Source organism: Thermomyces lanuginosus (genome assembly GCF_041956635.1).
Source record: "Thermomyces lanuginosus strain ATCC 200065 unplaced genomic scaffold VTN49scaffold_7, whole genome shotgun sequence".
In the NCBI taxonomy this organism is placed as follows: domain Eukaryota; kingdom Fungi; phylum Ascomycota; class Eurotiomycetes; order Eurotiales; family Trichocomaceae; genus Thermomyces; species Thermomyces lanuginosus.
The window spans coordinates 247,887-265,758 of NW_027192341.1; the positions used below are offsets into that span (position 1 = coordinate 247,887).

A 17,872-nucleotide genomic window follows, 5' to 3' on the forward strand; every position below is an offset into this window, starting at 1 on the left:
TTTTTTCTGAAACAAAGTTACGATAATTCTGCGTTTTCGATGGACCAAAAAAAAAAAAAAAAAGCATAACTCCTCAGAGCTAGGTTAGTATCTATCCATCCTATATACTAGTCTTCTGTTGGATGACACTTGAATCTAGGTTGTACTGGACGGTTTAAGTAGAGGGAACTAAAATAGGCAGAGAATGTCTGCAGAGTCGTAGACAAAACGAGACAACTACGCTATGCTACATCAATGGTTTTGGATATATATATTTTGGCACGTGCCGGATATGGAATTGAGCAGGGGCCGATTAGGAGGATTGTACTGGCGTTCTTCCAGGGAATACGGAGTCGTACAGTACGACCTTGCTACTTCCATTGATTCGAGCTAAGGAAATCACGCAGCCACCAGGCACGGAGAATTGGATGCCAACCTTGACATACGGACAGTACAGTATATCCATTTATCCACTACATGATAACCTTCCCTCGAAAAACATCCCATTACACCGCCCTAGGATTCCAATCAAACGGATACATGGACACGGGGTAACAATCAATCAAAGGGGAATAAAGAACAGGAAAAAAAAAAAAAAGAACAACACAACCACCACGGGGTAACGCGACTAGGCTCATTTTATTCGGTCGTAACGGGGAATCGGAGAATCCATTATTCTTTGCTCTTCTTCTTCTCGACCTTGAGCAACAACGCGCGGTTGATACGTGGTAGCACACCACCGAACGCGATGGTTGCTCGGATCAACGTATCCAGTTCTTCGTCGCCTCGGATAGCCAGTTGTAGATGGCGCGGCGTGATACGCTTGACCTTGAGATCCTTGGCAGCGTTGCCAGCCAACTCCAGGACTTCGGCAGTAAGGTATTCTAGGACCGCGGTGGTGTATACAGCAGCTGGGATGAATCAGTAACGAGAGCGCCTCCTTCTTTCCAAAAGAGAAAAAGACACACCTTTTGCCCCAATGCGCATCTTATGTTGTGTGTTATTCTTGAGGAAACGCTTGATGCGACCGCACGGAAACTATTCAACACGTTAGTCTATCGATGCATTCCATCGATCAACAGCGACGCGGTGCCGCGCTTCGATGCTCGCGACCTTCCAAATGACTTGCACGTCGCACGCGATAGAGTGGCGACAACTGTCTTGCGACGAACGGCTCCAACACGGGCGCATCCCGTCGCGAGGCATCGACGCGTAACTTGATCATCACCCCGGGCATCGCGAGCTTCGAGACACGCCACAGGACGGTCGCGGGGCATCGAAATCATGGTCATCGCCGCGAAGAGAGCGCGAACACACCTGCAGGCCCGCCTTTGCGCTGTGAGACTTCGGTGCCCTCCCCGCATCCTTGCCAGGGGCGCCCTTGCCACCGATCGATTTTCCTTTACCGCCGGCCATTTTAGACGAAAATTCCCAGAGTCAAAGAAAAAGAAGGAAAAATTCCGCCGATCAATGTTCTGCGTGGAAACGAGGTTGAAAAGCGATCGCACGGGCCGGGAAGGGTTGCGAGATGGAAATGAAAATAACCGGGAAAGGCGGGTATGCAGAAGAGAGAGAGGCACGCGCGTTGTTTGATGGGAAAGTTTTGACCGTCGGTCCATGGCTGGGGTCCACGCTAATCCCGATTGGGAATACGCGCTCCCGCCCCTCCATCGGCCGCATTGAGCCTCAGGCAGTCGCTGCCGGAGCTTTTGGTCGGGTCATTGCCTGCTCGTAGTCAGTTTCTTCTTCGAGCCGATACTGTCTTGCAGCTGCTCTTGCGCCGCCTGTTTCCACTGTGAGCTATTTTTCCTTGACTTTGCCCGGCGCGGGAGGCCCGTGCCAAGGCGTCCTGATTTGCTGCCCTGTGTTAGTCCATTCTGTCTGAGAGGAAACAGTCAGTCAACAACAGTTTTTGTTGGCAGGATTCTTCATGGCATATGCAGATGATCCTCTTCCCGCTGCCGTGATCTTCCCCTGCGACATCCTGCAAGGGCCGGCGCGGAGAGCGTTGATTATGGTCCTTGACTCCAGGGCCAGACTTTTTTTGGTCTGGTTTTGGCAAAGAACGATGGCGGAGGTTCCGGGAAGACTGATATTCACGTGACTCGGTAAGTCCATCACATGACTCAATTGGACAAATGGACTCCAAAGATGTCAGTTTAGGGTTCTGCATTATTTCAGCAGCAAAGTCAATATGATTTGGTGAGTACTCTGGTCATGAGCATCCAGTTTGACCGGGGGTATTATAGCTGTAATCAAGTCAACGTATGTACAATAATGGACCGACACCACCTATATCCTACACCCATAATAACTTCATCTTAACAAAGGCCGTAAAATGTATAACAGATACATGATCACATAACGATACAATCCTTCTTATCCTTACGTTCCGGAGATGTCCCACCCGTGGCAGCCCAGTGCTGGTGTGGTTGTTGCGGTCGTCCCATCCCCGCACCAGCACCCGGATAGTACTGCTGCCGACGATGATGATGATGATGATGAGGGCGAGCACCGCCGTACGAGTAATAGTCCGAGTGCGCAGAAGCAGAAGACGACATTCGCGCATGCTGCTGCCGTAGCGTCTCTTCGGCCTTGCTGCGCTCAACCTGCTCGTATGACGGCGGCGGTACGTCGTCATCATTGAGCCCAACGACGGGGTCTGCGGACAGGCGAGAAGATCGCCGGTCCGGGACAAGCGACGACTGTGCGGGGGGTGGTCGGCGACCGCCCCTGAAACTGCTACTACCTCCGGGCATGCTGGTTGGCCGTGGGGGCATTCGAGGCGGCGTTTGAGGCACGGGGCGGCGGCTTCGGTCTCGGTCTCGGTTCCGTTGCTCCTCTTCTTGGTATTGCAGGGACAGGGCATATGCGTAGTCTGCGTCCATCTGCTCCTCGGGTGTTGCGGTCACGGGATGAGCAGTCGCGCTCAATGGTCTTGGTGGCCGTGGCGGTGGATGAGGTGCGGGATGATGGTTGTGGCTGACAGGCAGAAAGTCGCCCGCGAAAAACTCGGAATACATGCCGTTGGCGTCGACAAGGGATTCCCAGACAATCTCCGCGTGGTCTGCGTAGCCTGCATCGGTGATGAGAGTGAAGAGTTGGTGGGACTCGGGATGTTTGTACAGGGTGGAGAAGTGGTCGTTACGGAACAGAATCGAGACGGATCCTGGCGCCAGCGTCTTCGTCAGGTGTTCCAAGCCGAATGCGCTGAGTTGCGTGGCGTTTTCAACATTGACAAAGGCGTCGATAGTGTCGATGTCGCGGATGAGTTGCTGCTCTTCCGGAGTAAGAGTTGCGTTCTGGTGGATGACGCGGTCCTCCAGCTCTTCTTTCCTAAACTGCAAGAGTTGGATGTCTTCGTGGTACTGCGCGACACGGGACATTGCCTTGTGAGCCTCGCTTGACGGGGCGGCTATCCACCCGTGAACCAGAGGGATCTTGAACGTGCTGTACAGCTTGAGATCGTTCGTTTCAAGAAACGACCCGACTGCATTCGGAGACTCCTACAGACGTTAGTAGCACGAAAAGTGTTTCAACCACCTTGCATACGTACCAGTGTCAGGCGCGGGTTGACATTCATCCCCGTGTGCAACATTGTCAGAAACCGACTTAATGCCTCGATATCAGGCAGTTCTTGATCGGCGTCATGATATGTCGTCAACTCGTCGAAAAGCGCCTGAATTAGTAATCCAAGCGAGATGTTCTCTCTAGTTTGTAGAGCCTTGACAATCGGCGATGGAGGATCTGTGTATGAGCGCATCACCAGGCCATTGACCAGAGCTAGCAGCGGGCATGGTCCGTTTTTGTTCTGCACTAGGACAGGAGAGTTGCGCAGAACTCCATTGGGATCTCTCCAATTGATATGCCGAATGGCATACGTCTCGGCCTGCTTCTCCTGAAATTTTCTAAGCTCCTCTCCAGTCAGGGGCGGTAGCGAAGGCGCAGGGGCCGGCTGTTGTGACACAGCAGGCTGCGGGGGCTCTCTTGGCGGCAGTGCCGGAGGGTCTGATGGTGGTGCTGTCTGCGCAGCCTGCGGATGAGTCTCTGGCGTCTCATCAAACACCAAGAGGTCCGAGGCCGATTGTCGAGGGAAGTTTTGTGAGGCAGAGTGTGTAGCGGGATCAGATCCTAATCGTCTCTCGCCATTTTGACCCAAGGGATCCTCCGGCTGGTCCAGCAACGACAGCTGTGCTGTCATTGAAACGATGCCAGTTGCTGTCAATGTAAGTCGCGTTCACGAATTAGGTCCAATATGTAACTTACTTTGGTTGGATAGCGATCTATCAGCATTCCATGAATTTGGTTGTGGCCCGTTTCCATTCTCCCCCGGATCTGAACTTTGGTTACTGGCCCTCAAGAACGGATTATTTGACTGAAATTGAGGGTGTACATCATTTGTTTCCCATGCCCCATGTCCGTTTTTGTTCTCTCCTTGATATGTCTGAGCCGTCGAGGTGTGCGTCATTACGCCGTTGGTCCCATGAACTCCTAATTCGTGGCTCTGTTGTCTCAAATTTGGCGACTGATGATTCTGGCGCTCAACCAACTCTTCCTCCCACGGGTTCTGAGAACGGTTGTCAAAGCCCAAAGCCGGCGGCTTATTGCCACTCGTGGCTGAATCGTCGGAGTCCGAATCCGATAGTTCCCAGGTGTCAACGCGCGATAGGGATGGCATTTGATCAACGGACTGCTCGTGATTTTGTGCAACTGAGGTCTGGGCTGCATTAGAAGTGGCCGGGTTGGAGGTATCGTTGTGTGGCGGCATCATGCCGGGAGCTTCTCGAAGCACCATTTGTAATGACGGGATCGTGGACGTAGGTAGGTTCTCACAAGGCCGGCATGGAATTGTAAAATCTTTTAAATATTGTTCTTATGTCGAGCTGTCAGGGGCATCCGATCTGTGGGAAAAGAAGTGATGCTTACTGCCGCTGCTTGCTCAAGCTGCAGAGGGCAGACGTAATGCGACAGTCCACAGCAAGCTGAATGCAGTGGCTTTTCAGGTTGTGCGGCACCTCTACGCCTCCTTCACGCGTCTGTATCGCCACATGCACTACCGTTTAGGCTGCTACTTTTCTGTAGGTACTCCGTTTGCTTCGAGCAAGTTTGGGGGTGCAGGCTGAGCTTCGGTTGGCTCTTGTCGCCTCGTGGAGCTTGCTTGTAGCGGGGAGTGCTCCAACAAACTGCCCAAGCGAAATCGGTGCCGCCTAGCGCTGAGGTTACGTAATCCCGCATGCCAAGACTCGTACGGCCGTTACCAGCGCCTAGTACCGGAACATTGATTTTTCCGGACCCGTGTAGGCAGTTTGTTGGCCAATCTGCATGTGACATTTTGGCCCGCGCAAAATTTCGAGATCTGAGATCGCGATCGAGTCCGCTAGGCACAATGCATTCGACGATCCGTCCGAACCAATTTGTGGTTCTGCGATTATCCTCTGGTCTCCATAAGATCGTCAAGGTCACGCCCAATACGTATGTATCCAGGGACTGGGCGCGCTGTGCGTCTTCCCCATTGTCTCCAGAAAATGACGTCTGGCGAAGCTAATGGTGCTAATCGAAACTCGACTGAATAGAACAATATCCATTGGGAAATTCGGGCACTTTTACTCGAATCAGATCCTTGGACGGCCATTCTTCCTGACGTTTGAGATCGTCGACGACCACACGAGCGGACACTCTTTGCGCATCGTCCCTGCAACGGAGCTACATGCTGAGGAACTGATCAGTGAGGGTTCTGGAGGCGACGGACAAGGTGGCGAAGATGCAGGGTTGTATAATGAAGACGGCGCAACAATGCGCACGAACCGCGAAATTGTCGATGACACATCGACGCAGAGACTTACCCTGGCGGAGATCGAAGAGTTGAAGAGACAGTCGACAGACGCCGGAAGAGAGGTCATTGCGAAACTCCTGGAGTCGCATTCCGCAATTGATCAGAAAACAGCTTTCTCGCTGGCAAAATACAAGCTAAGAAAGGAGAAAAAGTTCCTGCGAAGATTTTCCGTGCTCCCCATGGACGTCAGCATTCTCACACACATCATGCTGGAGGAGAAGTCGGCATCTCGGATCATGGAACTGCGGGATGAGTTAATTGGACTGATAGGTTGCTGGGCGAATGTGCATCATGCTGGGAACGTGCCTCTCGAGCAGATGGTGAAGCCCAACGGGCGATATCTGGTGGTAGACGAAGCAGGCGGGCTCCTAATCGCAGCGCTAGCCGAGAGGATGGGTATATTGTACCCTCGCGAAGAAGACGAAGAAGAAAAGAAAGACGAAGATAAAGACAGTCGCGAGCAGCAGCTAAATGGGACGGAGCAAGAGTCAGAAGACAAACGAATCCGTCACCCGCCGCGAAAACAAGGCATGACCGCCACTACAAACACCATCACGCTGTTGCACGCATATCAGCATCCCAACCTGTCCCTCTTAAAATACTTTGGCTATGATCAAACGAACCCTGACGAGTCGCATCCGCTATATACCCACCTGAAGACCGTTTCATGGCTCCAGTTGCTCGAGCCGGAGTCCGATACTATCTACGCTGAGGAGCCCCAAGTGGAGGATGAGGAGACGATCGCCTCATGGAAACCCGGCAAGCGAGGCTCGTACTACCGCAAGAGAAGCCGGTTTGAGCGTGTCCGCCGGGTTGTAGACGAGACACGGGCCGGCGGATTTGACGGGCTGATTGTTGCAACGTTGATGGATCCGCCCACGGTCCTCAAACACGCTGTCCCACTCCTCGCCGGAGGTGCCAACGTGGTCGTGTATTCGCCGACGATCGAGCCGCTGGTGAACCTCGTCGACCTCTACTCCACCGCCAGGCGAGTGGCTTTTATGAACAAGAAGCGAGAGTTGGAGGAGGAACGAGCACGCCGGTCAGAGACTCCAGAGAGCAGTGGCCCTGCGAGTGCGCCGAAGGAGCTCGTGGATGAGTTCCAGGTTGATCCGACGTTGCTGATTGGGCCGACGCTGCAGACGTCCCGGGTGCGCCATTGGCAGGTCCTTCCAGGGCGAACGCATCCATTAATGTCGGCGCGCGGCGGGGCAGAGGGATACGTCTTCCATGCGATTCGAATCATCCCATCGCAGGAGCGCGTCTCGGCGCGGGGGAATGTGAGCCGGAAGAAGAGAAAGGTAGAAGAAACACATACACCAACTGCAACAACATAGGCCCAGATATATATTATACAGCAGCATATTTTGAAAACGACATATCAATTGGAACTTCCCAAGACTATCTGCAATGCGTAATCATTGACAATAACATAATGACCTCTATAGACTCTTGCCCATGAACTTCCGCCTTGCGAAGCTAAGCCAGAACTGCGCAGAAGTCAGATGCATCCCTGCAACGACACCGAGGAGGACATACCTTGGATGGGCCCTGCCCGTCAGGATATAACCGCTGATGCAATCGAATAGCAATTTCTTGTCTGACCTGCGACAGATACCTACATCAAAGTCAGCCAATCGCATACTTCAGCGATGCAAAGTACGTAGGTGACGCATACTGTCGAAGCTGTTCCGCATCCTGCCGATCACGGGGCCTCTCAAAAGCCTGGTTCAATGGGAACGACGCGTCGCCCGGAATCGCAAATTGATCCAATGCAGTATTGATCAGGACCTTTACTCGTCAGTATCGAATTACCATCAATGGCGAACAGCATATCACCTTCTCCGCCTCCCTTGCCGACATTCCCGGCTTGACCTTGCCCAAGCATTCACTCACAAACAGAATGCCGTAGATCAGCATCCGGTCAGCCGGGCCCTTGATTTCAAAGTTGCGGAACAACACATTGGCACGGAACAGGGACAGAATCTCATCGATGCAGTCGTAGGATTCGCTGTTCGGGTCGACGTCGATCTCGGACTCGCCCGGTTGGAGCGGTGGGAGGACGTATGCGGGGCCACGTGTACGTGTGCGAAGGGGCAGGAGAGGGAAGTTGCCTGTGTTATGAGACCACGGTCAACGGCGGGCTTCGACTGGGAGATTGGACTCGGGAGGCATGCCTATGAGGGGTATGTCGCGGTCCTCTAGGAAGATGGAATGGTATGCCTGGTTTAATGGTCAGCGGTAGCTGAAATTGGCCTTAACTGGCATCGTCTGCATACAGGCATGATTGCGAATCTTAATAACGCACAGAAAAACTGGCGTTTGTTTGTAAGGACCGATCAATGGGGTCGAGAGAAGCTACTGTGGTCAATACTTGGAGACCGTCTTGATGACATGCGGGCGGGATCTCCGCTGCCTGAGGCTTGCCTTGGCATGCCCCATGTTTTTCCGCTCCGAGCTGGCATGTGTTATTACATAATCACGAAGCCAAACCTCTTTACGCGCTTGGCAGGCACGGCACGCGTCTAGGAGTTTTGACGGCTGATTGAATCTAACATCTTGTACGTGCATCTGCTTGGCTCTGGTTCTCGACAATCGGCCAGCACAATGTCCGACTACGAGGATGACATGGACATCGACCGTCCCACAGGAGACGCGATTCAATTCGGCTCGGACACTGCGACCAAAGGCAAGAGGATTGTCGCAGACCTCCCAGTCGAAGCGCAGGATAACCTGCCATGGTAAGCATTGATGTCGCGCCGTCCATTAAAACGTTACGCTAATGGCTCAGGGTTGAGAAATATCGACCAAACACACTAGACGATGTTGCCGGGCACCAGGATATCCTGGCTACGCTCAATAGATTTGTGGAATCGCATGTACGCTTGACCGCCGACGTGAAGAGCTCTGAGCTGATTGATCTAGCGATTACCGCATCTGCTTTTGTACGGCCCTCCCGGGACAGGAAAAACATCGACTATTCTGGCCCTGGCAAGGCGGATTTACGGGAGCAAAAACATGCGGCAAATGGTGCTGGAGCTCAATGCCAGTGATGACCGAGGAATAGACGTCGTCCGAGAACAGATCAGAACCTTTGCTAGTACGTCTTACTATTCACATCCTTGACATGAAAATACTGACTTCTGCAGGCACAAAACAAATCTTCTCCGCCGTCCAGTCCACAACTTCGGACAATGCACTCGCGGCATTCAAGCTTATTATCCTCGACGAAGCTGATGCCATGACGGCAACAGCGCAGATGGCGCTCCGCCGAATAATGGAGAAATACACCGCTAATACTCGTTTCTGCATCATCGCAAACTACACGCACAAGCTCTCGCCAGCGCTCTTGTCGCGATGTACGCGGTTCCGGTTCAGTCCGCTCAAAGATGCGGATATTCGGTCGCTGATCGACAAGGTCATCGAGGCCGAGAATGTGCGAATAGAGCCGTCCGCTGTGGACAGCCTGGTGAAGTTGAGTAAGGGCGATATGCGACGGGCGTTGAATGTGCTTCAAGCGTGCCATGCGAGCAGTAAGTCCAGGATACAACTTTAGGCATACCTTCAGCTAATGTGTATCCAAAGGCATTCCTCTTCCTGTTCGTAACGCGCCAAAGGACCAGCCGCCCCCAGAACATGAGATGATCACCAATGATACGATCTACAACTGCACTGCCGCCCCTCATCCTTCCGACATTCGCGAGATCATGACCACCTTGCTCTCTACAAGTGACGTTACCGCTTGCCTTAACACAATCAACACTCTGAAAATGAACAAAGGCCTTGCTCTCGCAGACATCCTCACCGCGCTAGGTGAGGAGCTCCAGAAACTCGACGTCCCGGCACAGACGCGAATCACATGGTTGGAAGGATTGGCAGAGATAGAATGGAGATTGTCTGGCGGAGGAAACGAAGCTGTGCAGACAGGTGGATTGGTTGGTGTTATCAGAGGAGGGTGCGAACTCCTCGGAGGGAGGGAGATTTCGATGAAATCATAGCTTTGTTTACGAATGATATTTCGGCGTTTGGAATGGATGAATTTGGCATTATGACATAGATTATCGTGAACTTTTCGTACCGTCATCGTTATCATCATCACGGCATTAACCTGATTATTTCGAAATCATTTCTCCGCCGAAGCGACATCAAACTCCTTTTGAACCACACCTGCACCCTTCCTTGCAGTCAACCACAATCCCCCCAACAACAGGATCAGCGTCTCTATGCCCAAAACCACACCAAGCGTAACCATCGCGCCGATCACCCCAGCCACCGTATTCGACATACTCCCCGCAGCTTTTCTCGACAAGACCTCCGCACTCGTCGTCGCGCAAACGCCGGCGTCATCCCCGCAGGCCCGGCACCACTGGTCCTGTCCAATCACGGCAAACTCCTTGGTCCGCGCAACAAACTCCTTCCAGGGAAGCAAGACATTCTCTTGGCCGAACAACGGATACGGTTCCAGCTCCGGAGACGCCGCGGAACTGCCATTATTGAACAAGAACCGTACGCTAATCTCATCCTCCGCGGGAATGGAATCTGAAGAGGCATTCGTGACAAGCTCCCAGGTCATGGAGGATGCGTAGCCTGGGATGCCCATAAAGCGGCCGTCGTCTACTGCAGCGGACAGCTGAGCGAGGCCAAAGTAGGAGAGGAACGTTGCGTAGGGCCCAAACTGCACTGTTAGTTTGGAGCTTGAAGAGGGGGAGGTGATGGCTTTGGTGAGTGCAGTAAGGACATCCCCCGCCAGCACGGCGCCGGCGATGGCGCGGACGGGGTCTGATGCGTTGAAGGCGAGATTGTACTCGTGGACGCTGGCGAGTCCGGCAAGCTCTTGCATGGTTTCGTCGGAGACGGTGTCAAGTGCTGGGGAGTCGGTGGTGGAGTTGTGGATAAGGCCGACGTTCAGGTGGTCCCAAATAGCGTAGGCGTTTTCATATGACAGCTCATCGCGCGTGAAGGTGCCACTGAGGACGGGCTCCAGAGATCTGTACAAGTCCGCGGTCGACGCGAGTAAAGTCTTGTAAGATTCTGAAGAGAAATATGCATTGCTGCTGGTCTTGGCCCTGGAACAATCCGTCGCACCCTGCAACCAGGTCTGATCTTCGTGGTCGAAACCCGAGCCAGCAGTCACCGGACTGAGCGGGATGAGCTGGTACCCATCCAGCGGCGAGGAGATGGTCGATCCATTCCGCAGGGTCTCACTGCCGGCCGCATTGCCCACGGGCGGATACAAGCCCTGGAGCCAGGCCTGGGCAGAGTTCTGCAGAACGCTGTCCTCCGGCGCAGAGACTCGTATTTGGGACAGCGATACGATCTCAGGCTCAATGCCACGGATCCGCGTGCTGGAATTGGCGGCGATGTACCGGTCGTGGTAGTATGCACCCTGGGTGAAGACCTCGCGATATCCGAGCGGTGTCAAGATAGTCGGCGGGGTGCTCTTGGAGGTGCGGTCGCCATGTCGGGAAAACACGTAGGCGCCGAGGATGGTTTCTGCAGCGGTCGTGGATGTGGCCAGGGCAATGGCCAAAAGGATAAACTGATAGTACATTATGCTGGAGATCTCAAATATTATTTCCCTAGAAATTGATGGACGGTTTAATCTGTTTTAGCCATGACGGACGGGCTCGGGAACTGGCCCGATGGTTCAGAATGAGGTTGCAGTCTCCGGCGGATCCGCGGAGATGGAGATCGCGAATTCGCTAACAACTGCCGAAGACATGGATCTTGCAGGCGGGGTTCGATCCAGACCGTCTTATCGATTAGTTGCATCCAAGCTTGTTGGCAATTGAGTTGACTTTGTTCTCCATACAACCGCGGGGAATGGAATGCTGATCCCGGTGGAGCTTAGCTTAGGGTTAGTTTACCAAAGCGGCAACCTGCAGCGATGGACAAGGGCTAAGCCCTAACTTCGTTGGTGAGAATTACCCAAACGGGCAAGCCCTCTGCTCTGCAAGGAACCTGCCGCCATCGGTCGTTGTCGCCTTTTGTATTTCTTTCGCTCCTTCTCGAAACGCCAAAGGGCCTAGGTATATCACCGCGTATGAATTTCTGCTTCTCACCTTCTGGTTCTTTTCCATTAATTATTTCTTCAACCATCTTACTACGAGCATAAAACGCGGAGGATACTATAATACCTGATCTTACTGTCCTTTTTCTCCTTACGGGAGCATTTCCAGCCACAAAATCTCAGGCATACTGCTAACCGCCTGTCTATAAGAATTACATACCTCTGCCGCAACTTATTCGACGATCTTTGTATCATAAGTTCTTAATGTCCTTTTGTCTATGACATGAGCTTTCCAGAAATCTGGGCGTTATCATGCGACGACTAAAGTTCCCATTGTCTGCGCATCTACCGCACTACTGAAAAATAGCAAAGCCGGCAGCCACGACCTCTATGACTGCAAACAGCGGGGGGCAGCGGTGGCTAGAAGGTGATACAGAGGACAATGCATACAGTGGAGACGTATCTCTAACAACTAACTTCTGCACACACTGTTCCCATCGACTGGATATAACGGCAACGCACAGGATGGAAATACGAGCACTTCGCGGCTATCATCCCCCTAACAAGCTAGCGTTCAACCAAACATGTCTTCATACTTGCGCCAACCGGAGGCTCGGGATTCCGCATCGCAACGCGCCACTTGATGAATTAATAAACCAACGGCGCTGGAATTGCTTTTGTTGAGAAAAGCTCATCAGATCGTCCACATATAACTACGCGAAATTACCAGGAGAGGAGAAACAGTGGCAGACATGAAGTTTGATTCGCAACCGTGCCGAGATTTAAATGCAGCCAGCCGGTAAACCATTCCGCTAATTAACAAATTAGACGAACAGACTTCAAAATTACCGCTCCCACGAAGCGAAGGAGAAAGGACAGTCACCACGACTATTGTCGGGAAATGTGTCGCGATAAGCGTCGAAATGAGCAGGGGCAGCCCTGCGATTTCTATAAAACCGCCAGTTTACGGATTTTTGGCATGGCCACCAATAGCCTAACCCTCCTATGACTTGCTTCAGAAATGGACCTTACAACAACGTACGGTACAGGCAATCATTGAGGAAAACGCAGAGTCCGAGTTCGGAGAGAGACCCTGTCGAGTGTGCAGTTAACGGAATAAAGAGCTGATCTTTCTGTGCTCAGTGTTAGAGCCAACATGGACCTCTGCCTGAGGCTTCCATACCTTAGCAGGGCTGGGGCTCAGAGGCCACATAATTCAAATTCTGTATATAGCTTTCGTCCTTCTAAGACCTTCTTCCCTCTAAGGTTTCTCTCGCTTTTTGTTATTCATTCCATGTAGTTAGTTTCTCGTTATGCTCTTGTGATGTTAGCGGCTGCGCTTCTGACAATTTATGTGGGCTGCCAGTTTGAGTTGTTACTATTATTCATGCCTCTTTGAGGCTGAGTAGATGGTTGCCTTGGGGCCGGGTAAGGACGCACAACCATTCTTGCAATCTTTGTCGTACTACAGCATACGACCTATGACTTGTGAATGGATTGATTCAGGTATTGTAGTAAAAATAACATAAAAATAGTGACTAGCTTCTACACACAAGTAGTAGAGCATCCTCCTTACAAACCCAGCCAATTAGGCTTCTGCTCGGTGATGCGCACATCAATGCTGCCACTTATTTTGCCACCAGATCCCTTGCTCTCCCCATTTTCGCGTTCATTGTCGCCTGAATCCTGCAACTAGGATGAGACGATTGCCGATTCCCTCAGTGGTTCTCGTACTTACGGAAGAGGCAAACATGCTCCCAGGCATCCGCACATATTCATCAAATGAGTCCTCCAACTCGGCAAAGTTGAACCCTTTATTCGAGTGACACGGTTCGAACCGCTGCCCAATCTCTGCGCGAAAATCAATTGGACAGGTCACCGGTTGGAACCGGTTCTGCATCAGTAACCAGCTCGGATATATTCCCCAGGAACTCTCGAGCACCGGGTCGATTGTCAAGGAGAAATCCAGCCGGCTATCCCGACGAGCCTTCGAAATAAGTGTGACAAACGTGAACTCGTGTGGCAGGCCGAACCGCTGCCGTGGGCTCTCCTCCAATGTCCACACTACCTCGCCGCCTTCAACAAAGTCACGCCCCTTTTGCAGCGTGCGAGAAGATCCCTGGATCTTGACCATATCCAGCAACGAGGCTTCACTGTTGGCGGATAGTGGATTTCGACCGTGTGTGTATCTCGTAATCCTCACGCTGCCTACAATGGTAAAGTTCCATTGTAGAGCCTGTGGACACAGAGTACCAAACATCAGATGTGGAGCGTGCATCATAAACCTAGGCTCTTTCGGCGGCGGATAGAGCATACTCGAGGCGGTTTCACAATAGCTTGAGAGCCCCATCTTTATAGTTGCAGCCTTGAAGCGATATGCCGCGGGATGGAAAACGAAGTTTATGCCGAGAAAGTCTACATAGTCAATATCTTGGTCCGACAATCGTGGATTGTTGTAGTGCCCATGTTGGAGTCGCTCAACGTGTGCCGAGATGTAAGCGCCCCCAGGCAGCTTCCGTTCGTAGATGCATTTACGATTTGGGAGGACTCGAGCCACGGGCATGTTATTCGTGCTCTCTTTGCCGGTCATCAAGGGGATCAGTTGATCTGCACAATTCTGTGTTGGTGTCGAAGCACCTGTTGCAGTCAGGGTGCGGCCGGCTGCACTGCTGGAGAACGACTTCTCGGACATTTTGAGCCCTTCCTACTTGATGTCAGCTCAAATTCAGTCTACATATTTTTTGACGTCTTGCCGTTCGTTGACCTGGATACTTTGAACGGTGGTAGAGATAAGAATGGAACTGCGAGGTGTACCGAGCTATTCGTTGAGACCGTTGTCAGAGTTATTTGCGGTCTAATAGCAGAACAGAGTCCCGGTTCGCACCTGCCTGGACGTCGTCGTCCTGATTTTGTGACTCCTATGAGTCCCTGGCCAAAACATCGAATGCCGAGTTGTAGAATCCGAGGACTGAATGATGAACCGGAGCGACTAAAGGGCATACATCGAAGCGACTGGAGGATCTACCGCGAGAATTCATAAAGTAGAGAATCTTGAAGCAGAAGCTCTCTCCAAGGCAGTTACCATGATGCCCGGCTCCTTCCTAATGTCCTCCATTGCCCTATTCACGTGATATGCAAGACATGACTAGCACAAACTCCAGGACGAGTTGTGCAAGGGCAAAGGCCGAATCAGCGAAGATCTATCCCGATGGTATGTGCTCGTACTAAGGTCGATCTAACCGGCACTGGACTGGGCTACTAGCACATCTTCCGGACCCCACGACCTCGCTGAGCTTTCTCTGTCCCTTGGGTAGATCAGTGTCCTCGCTCGTCTCATCCATAACAAGTGTATTTGCGAGCGTTCGGGCACTGCTAATCCAATTGCGAGTTTTCTGCCACTGTCCTTTTGGTTGTATGCTATATGAGAGTGAACTTTGTGAGATCTTTTGTTTTTCCTGTACGCATATTTACTAGTTGTTGAGAACCCTAGGCAACATTTTGACTCGGTTCCTGTCCCTGAAGGGATGGCCTTGAGGACTTGTGCGATAACACATTTATAAGCAAAAATTACCTAGGTAGACAATTCTAACGTCAAGGCCTCACGCATGAGGTTGATAAACAGTATAATAATACTGGAGCGCCTGCAGCAAACAAAGAAGAGATATGGAATGCAAATGCTAAAGGTAAAGCCTCGACCAACCCTCCTTGTCAAATAGGAATAGGTATGACATATCCGATGAATGTATCCCTAAGATACCGATCAAAACAGAAGAGAGCACGACTCTATATGCATAACACAATCGTAACCTGCTTATTTCCTTTTAGCGGTCAAGGTTATGGTTTTGAAGTCTTGGCTCCTGGATAACTGCCGAGCCGTCCGCATTCGGTCTAGCGCCATCCGCTGGGGTGGAACAGCTGGTCTCCGATTTGATTGGCAAAGATCTTGATATCAGATCTTTTTCAATTGCCCCTCGGGAATTTCATGGCAGGCAAAACAAACTGCATTCGCACAAATATCAGACTTTATCACTGGCCTACGTTGGATAGGACGTTACGGAGATCGCGAGGTGGTTGCGAATCTTACAGTTGCATACGCCATGACCGAGAAGAAAGGCCAGACGGAGCCCCGCGATGACTCGCAGGTCCCCTCGTCGGCCACCGAAGCCGTGCTGGTGTCTTCGGCCTCGATGCCAGAGGATGCTGTTCCAGTACGTGGGGTTGACTTCAATCAATTCCGGGACCGCGACATCACGGTGCCAGAATTGGTGGCAAGCATGGCTGGGATGGGGTTCCAAGCTAGCGCGGTAGGAGAGGCAGTGCGCATCATCAATGAAATGGTAGGACAATTGAGCTGGTAAATCAAGTCCATTGCTGAACACGTTCAATGCCAGCGCGCCTATCGCGACCCGGAGACAGGTGCGGGTACCACAATCTTCTTGGGATATACGTCGAATCTGATTTCGTCCGGTCTTCGCGAGACAATACGCTTCCTTGTCCAACATAAACATGTTTCTGCCATCGTGACTACGGCCGGCGGCATTGAGGAGGACTTGATCAAATGCCTCGCACCGACGTATTTGGGTTCGTTCACTTTGCCCGGGGCGAAGCTCCGCTCGCAGGGATTGAATCGGATTGGGAACCTGATCGTTCCGAACAATAACTACTGTGCGTTCGAGGACTGGGTCCTTCCGATTCTGGATAAAATGCTCGAGGAGCAGGAGGCGTCGAAAGAGAAAGCACGTGCGTCGGGCGACCCCGAGGATGAGGTGGTCTGGACACCATCCAAGATCATCCATCGACTCGGCAAGGAGATTGACAATGAGGATTCCGTATTATATTGGGCTTACAAAAACGATATTCCCATCTTCTGTCCTGCGCTGACGGATGGCTCGCTCGGTGATATGATGTACTTCCACACCTATCGGTCGTCACCGAAGCGGCTGGTGGTGGATATTGTCGAGGATTTGAGGAAGCTTAATACTATGTCTGTGCGGGCTAAGCGAGCCGGAATGATTATCCTCGGTGGCGGGCTGATCAAGCATCATATCGCCAACGCATGCCTGATGCGCAATGGCGCGGAAAGCGCCGTGTACATTAACACTGCGCAGGAGTTCGACGGAAGCGACGCCGGCGCACGCCCCGACGAGGCGGTCAGTTGGGGCAAGATCAAAGCCAATGCCGACAGCGTCAAGGTGTACGCAGAAGCGACGATTGTGTTCCCGCTGATTGTGGCCGCGACTTTTGCTCAGGCGGGCCGGGACGGTGACAAAGGCGCTGCTGATGCAGCGAAGAATCATGATTGAGTTGCCACTCTACTCCGTCGAGCAACGATAGAAAACCTGACTCATAGACTGATGAGGAGCAGCCTCTCCAAGGACGGAATGAGTCCGCTGTGCTGGACTCCGGAACGCCCAACCCCGAGCAGGCTCCGTCCATATCGAATCCCATCCGTTCCTAGTCATGGGAGGTTCAATGTGAGTCGGTGATGGCGAAAAAGCGCCGAGAGCTCTCATGGATGCCTATCAAACTCGCGGGGATCATCTCGCGCTGTGGCGAGAAGGACGATCACGAGGGTATTATTGTACCTCTGGTCGCATATTGTTGGATGGTTTAATTTGTTGATACCTGGGATACCGGCCATAGGCGCTCCAAAAATTGACTGTCCCTTTTACCATTTGCCCTTTGAAGACGTACAAGTCAAGCGAATTCTCCAATTCTCCAGTTCGCAGCCATGTCTTGACTCGATGAGGGCTGTCTCAGCGATCTGACTGGTGTTCCCCGAGCCATTCATCCCCATTTGATTGTATTGATGCCTAAGTGCCTGTTGATTGACAGCACTTGCAAGGACTCCCCAGCATCTGACGATCGACTGGCTTAGACAGTCCTGTCAAGGAAGCTAGTCCTAATCCTTGCCATCGATCATTGCCGCCTGCAAAGTACTCGTACTTACTCCTTCCTGGTCGAGAAACCGGCGAAAATCTCCTGCATTCTAATCCTCCTGCTGCATACCAGACTTGTAGTCTTTGTTCCCAGATCCGATCACCGGTTCA

The 17,872-nt window shown here is 52.1% G+C and overlaps 9 protein-coding genes across 9 annotated transcripts; 4 read left to right on the forward strand and 5 right to left on the reverse strand.

Moving 5' to 3' along the window:
• Positions 1-651: 651 nt before the first annotated feature.
• VTN49DRAFT_7524 (uncharacterized protein) lies at positions 652-1,395 on the reverse strand (the record flags this gene model as incomplete). The annotated part of the gene is made up of 4 exons (XM_069415803.1): positions 652-890; positions 948-1,017; positions 1,093-1,135; positions 1,208-1,395. The coding sequence occupies 4 exons, from the start codon at positions 1,393-1,395 to the stop codon at positions 652-654; spliced, it is 540 nt and encodes a 179-aa protein (XP_069271885.1).
• A 112-nt stretch (positions 1,396-1,507) lies between these two features.
• On the forward strand, positions 1,508-1,714 carry VTN49DRAFT_7525 (uncharacterized protein; the record flags this gene model as incomplete). The annotated part of the gene is made up of 1 exon (XM_069415804.1): positions 1,508-1,714. The coding sequence occupies one exon, from the start codon at positions 1,508-1,510 to the stop codon at positions 1,712-1,714; it is 207 nt and encodes a 68-aa protein (XP_069271886.1).
• A 622-nt stretch (positions 1,715-2,336) lies between these two features.
• Positions 2,337-4,774, reverse strand: VTN49DRAFT_7526 (uncharacterized protein; the record flags this gene model as incomplete). Its single annotated transcript, XM_069415805.1, has 3 exons — positions 2,337-3,485; positions 3,536-4,197; positions 4,246-4,774. 3 exons carry the CDS (start codon positions 4,772-4,774, stop codon positions 2,337-2,339), a joined length of 2,340 nt encoding a protein of 779 aa, XP_069271887.1.
• Positions 4,775-5,365: 591 nt separating this feature from the next.
• Positions 5,366-7,149, forward strand: VTN49DRAFT_7527 (uncharacterized protein; the record flags this gene model as incomplete). Its single annotated transcript, XM_069415806.1, has 2 exons — positions 5,366-5,451; positions 5,553-7,149. 2 exons carry the CDS (start codon positions 5,366-5,368, stop codon positions 7,147-7,149), a joined length of 1,683 nt encoding a protein of 560 aa, XP_069271888.1.
• A 105-nt stretch (positions 7,150-7,254) lies between these two features.
• On the reverse strand, positions 7,255-8,097 carry VTN49DRAFT_7528 (uncharacterized protein; the record flags this gene model as incomplete). Its single annotated transcript, XM_069415807.1, has 6 exons — positions 7,255-7,302; positions 7,352-7,430; positions 7,491-7,603; positions 7,652-7,926; positions 7,990-8,035; positions 8,092-8,097. The coding sequence occupies 6 exons, from the start codon at positions 8,095-8,097 to the stop codon at positions 7,255-7,257; spliced, it is 567 nt and encodes a 188-aa protein (XP_069271889.1).
• A 322-nt stretch (positions 8,098-8,419) lies between these two features.
• VTN49DRAFT_7529 (uncharacterized protein) lies at positions 8,420-9,810 on the forward strand (the record flags this gene model as incomplete). The annotated part of the gene is made up of 5 exons (XM_069415808.1): positions 8,420-8,553; positions 8,604-8,691; positions 8,738-8,912; positions 8,962-9,345; positions 9,398-9,810. 5 exons carry the CDS (start codon positions 8,420-8,422, stop codon positions 9,808-9,810), a joined length of 1,194 nt encoding a protein of 397 aa, XP_069271890.1.
• Positions 9,811-9,935: 125 nt separating this feature from the next.
• VTN49DRAFT_7530 (uncharacterized protein) lies at positions 9,936-11,363 on the reverse strand (the record flags this gene model as incomplete). The annotated part of the gene is made up of 1 exon (XM_069415810.1): positions 9,936-11,363. One exon carries the CDS (start codon positions 11,361-11,363, stop codon positions 9,936-9,938), a length of 1,428 nt encoding a protein of 475 aa, XP_069271891.1.
• Positions 11,364-12,930: 1,567 nt separating this feature from the next.
• Positions 12,931-14,514, reverse strand: VTN49DRAFT_7531 (uncharacterized protein; the record flags this gene model as incomplete). Its single annotated transcript, XM_069415811.1, has 4 exons — positions 12,931-12,955; positions 13,006-13,015; positions 13,403-13,514; positions 13,561-14,514. 4 exons carry the CDS (start codon positions 14,512-14,514, stop codon positions 12,931-12,933), a joined length of 1,101 nt encoding a protein of 366 aa, XP_069271892.1.
• A 1,405-nt stretch (positions 14,515-15,919) lies between these two features.
• VTN49DRAFT_7532 (uncharacterized protein) lies at positions 15,920-17,125 on the forward strand (the record flags this gene model as incomplete). The annotated part of the gene is made up of 2 exons (XM_069415812.1): positions 15,920-16,159; positions 16,214-17,125. 2 exons carry the CDS (start codon positions 15,920-15,922, stop codon positions 17,123-17,125), a joined length of 1,152 nt encoding a protein of 383 aa, XP_069271893.1.
• Between the last annotated feature and the right edge of the window lie 747 nt (positions 17,126-17,872).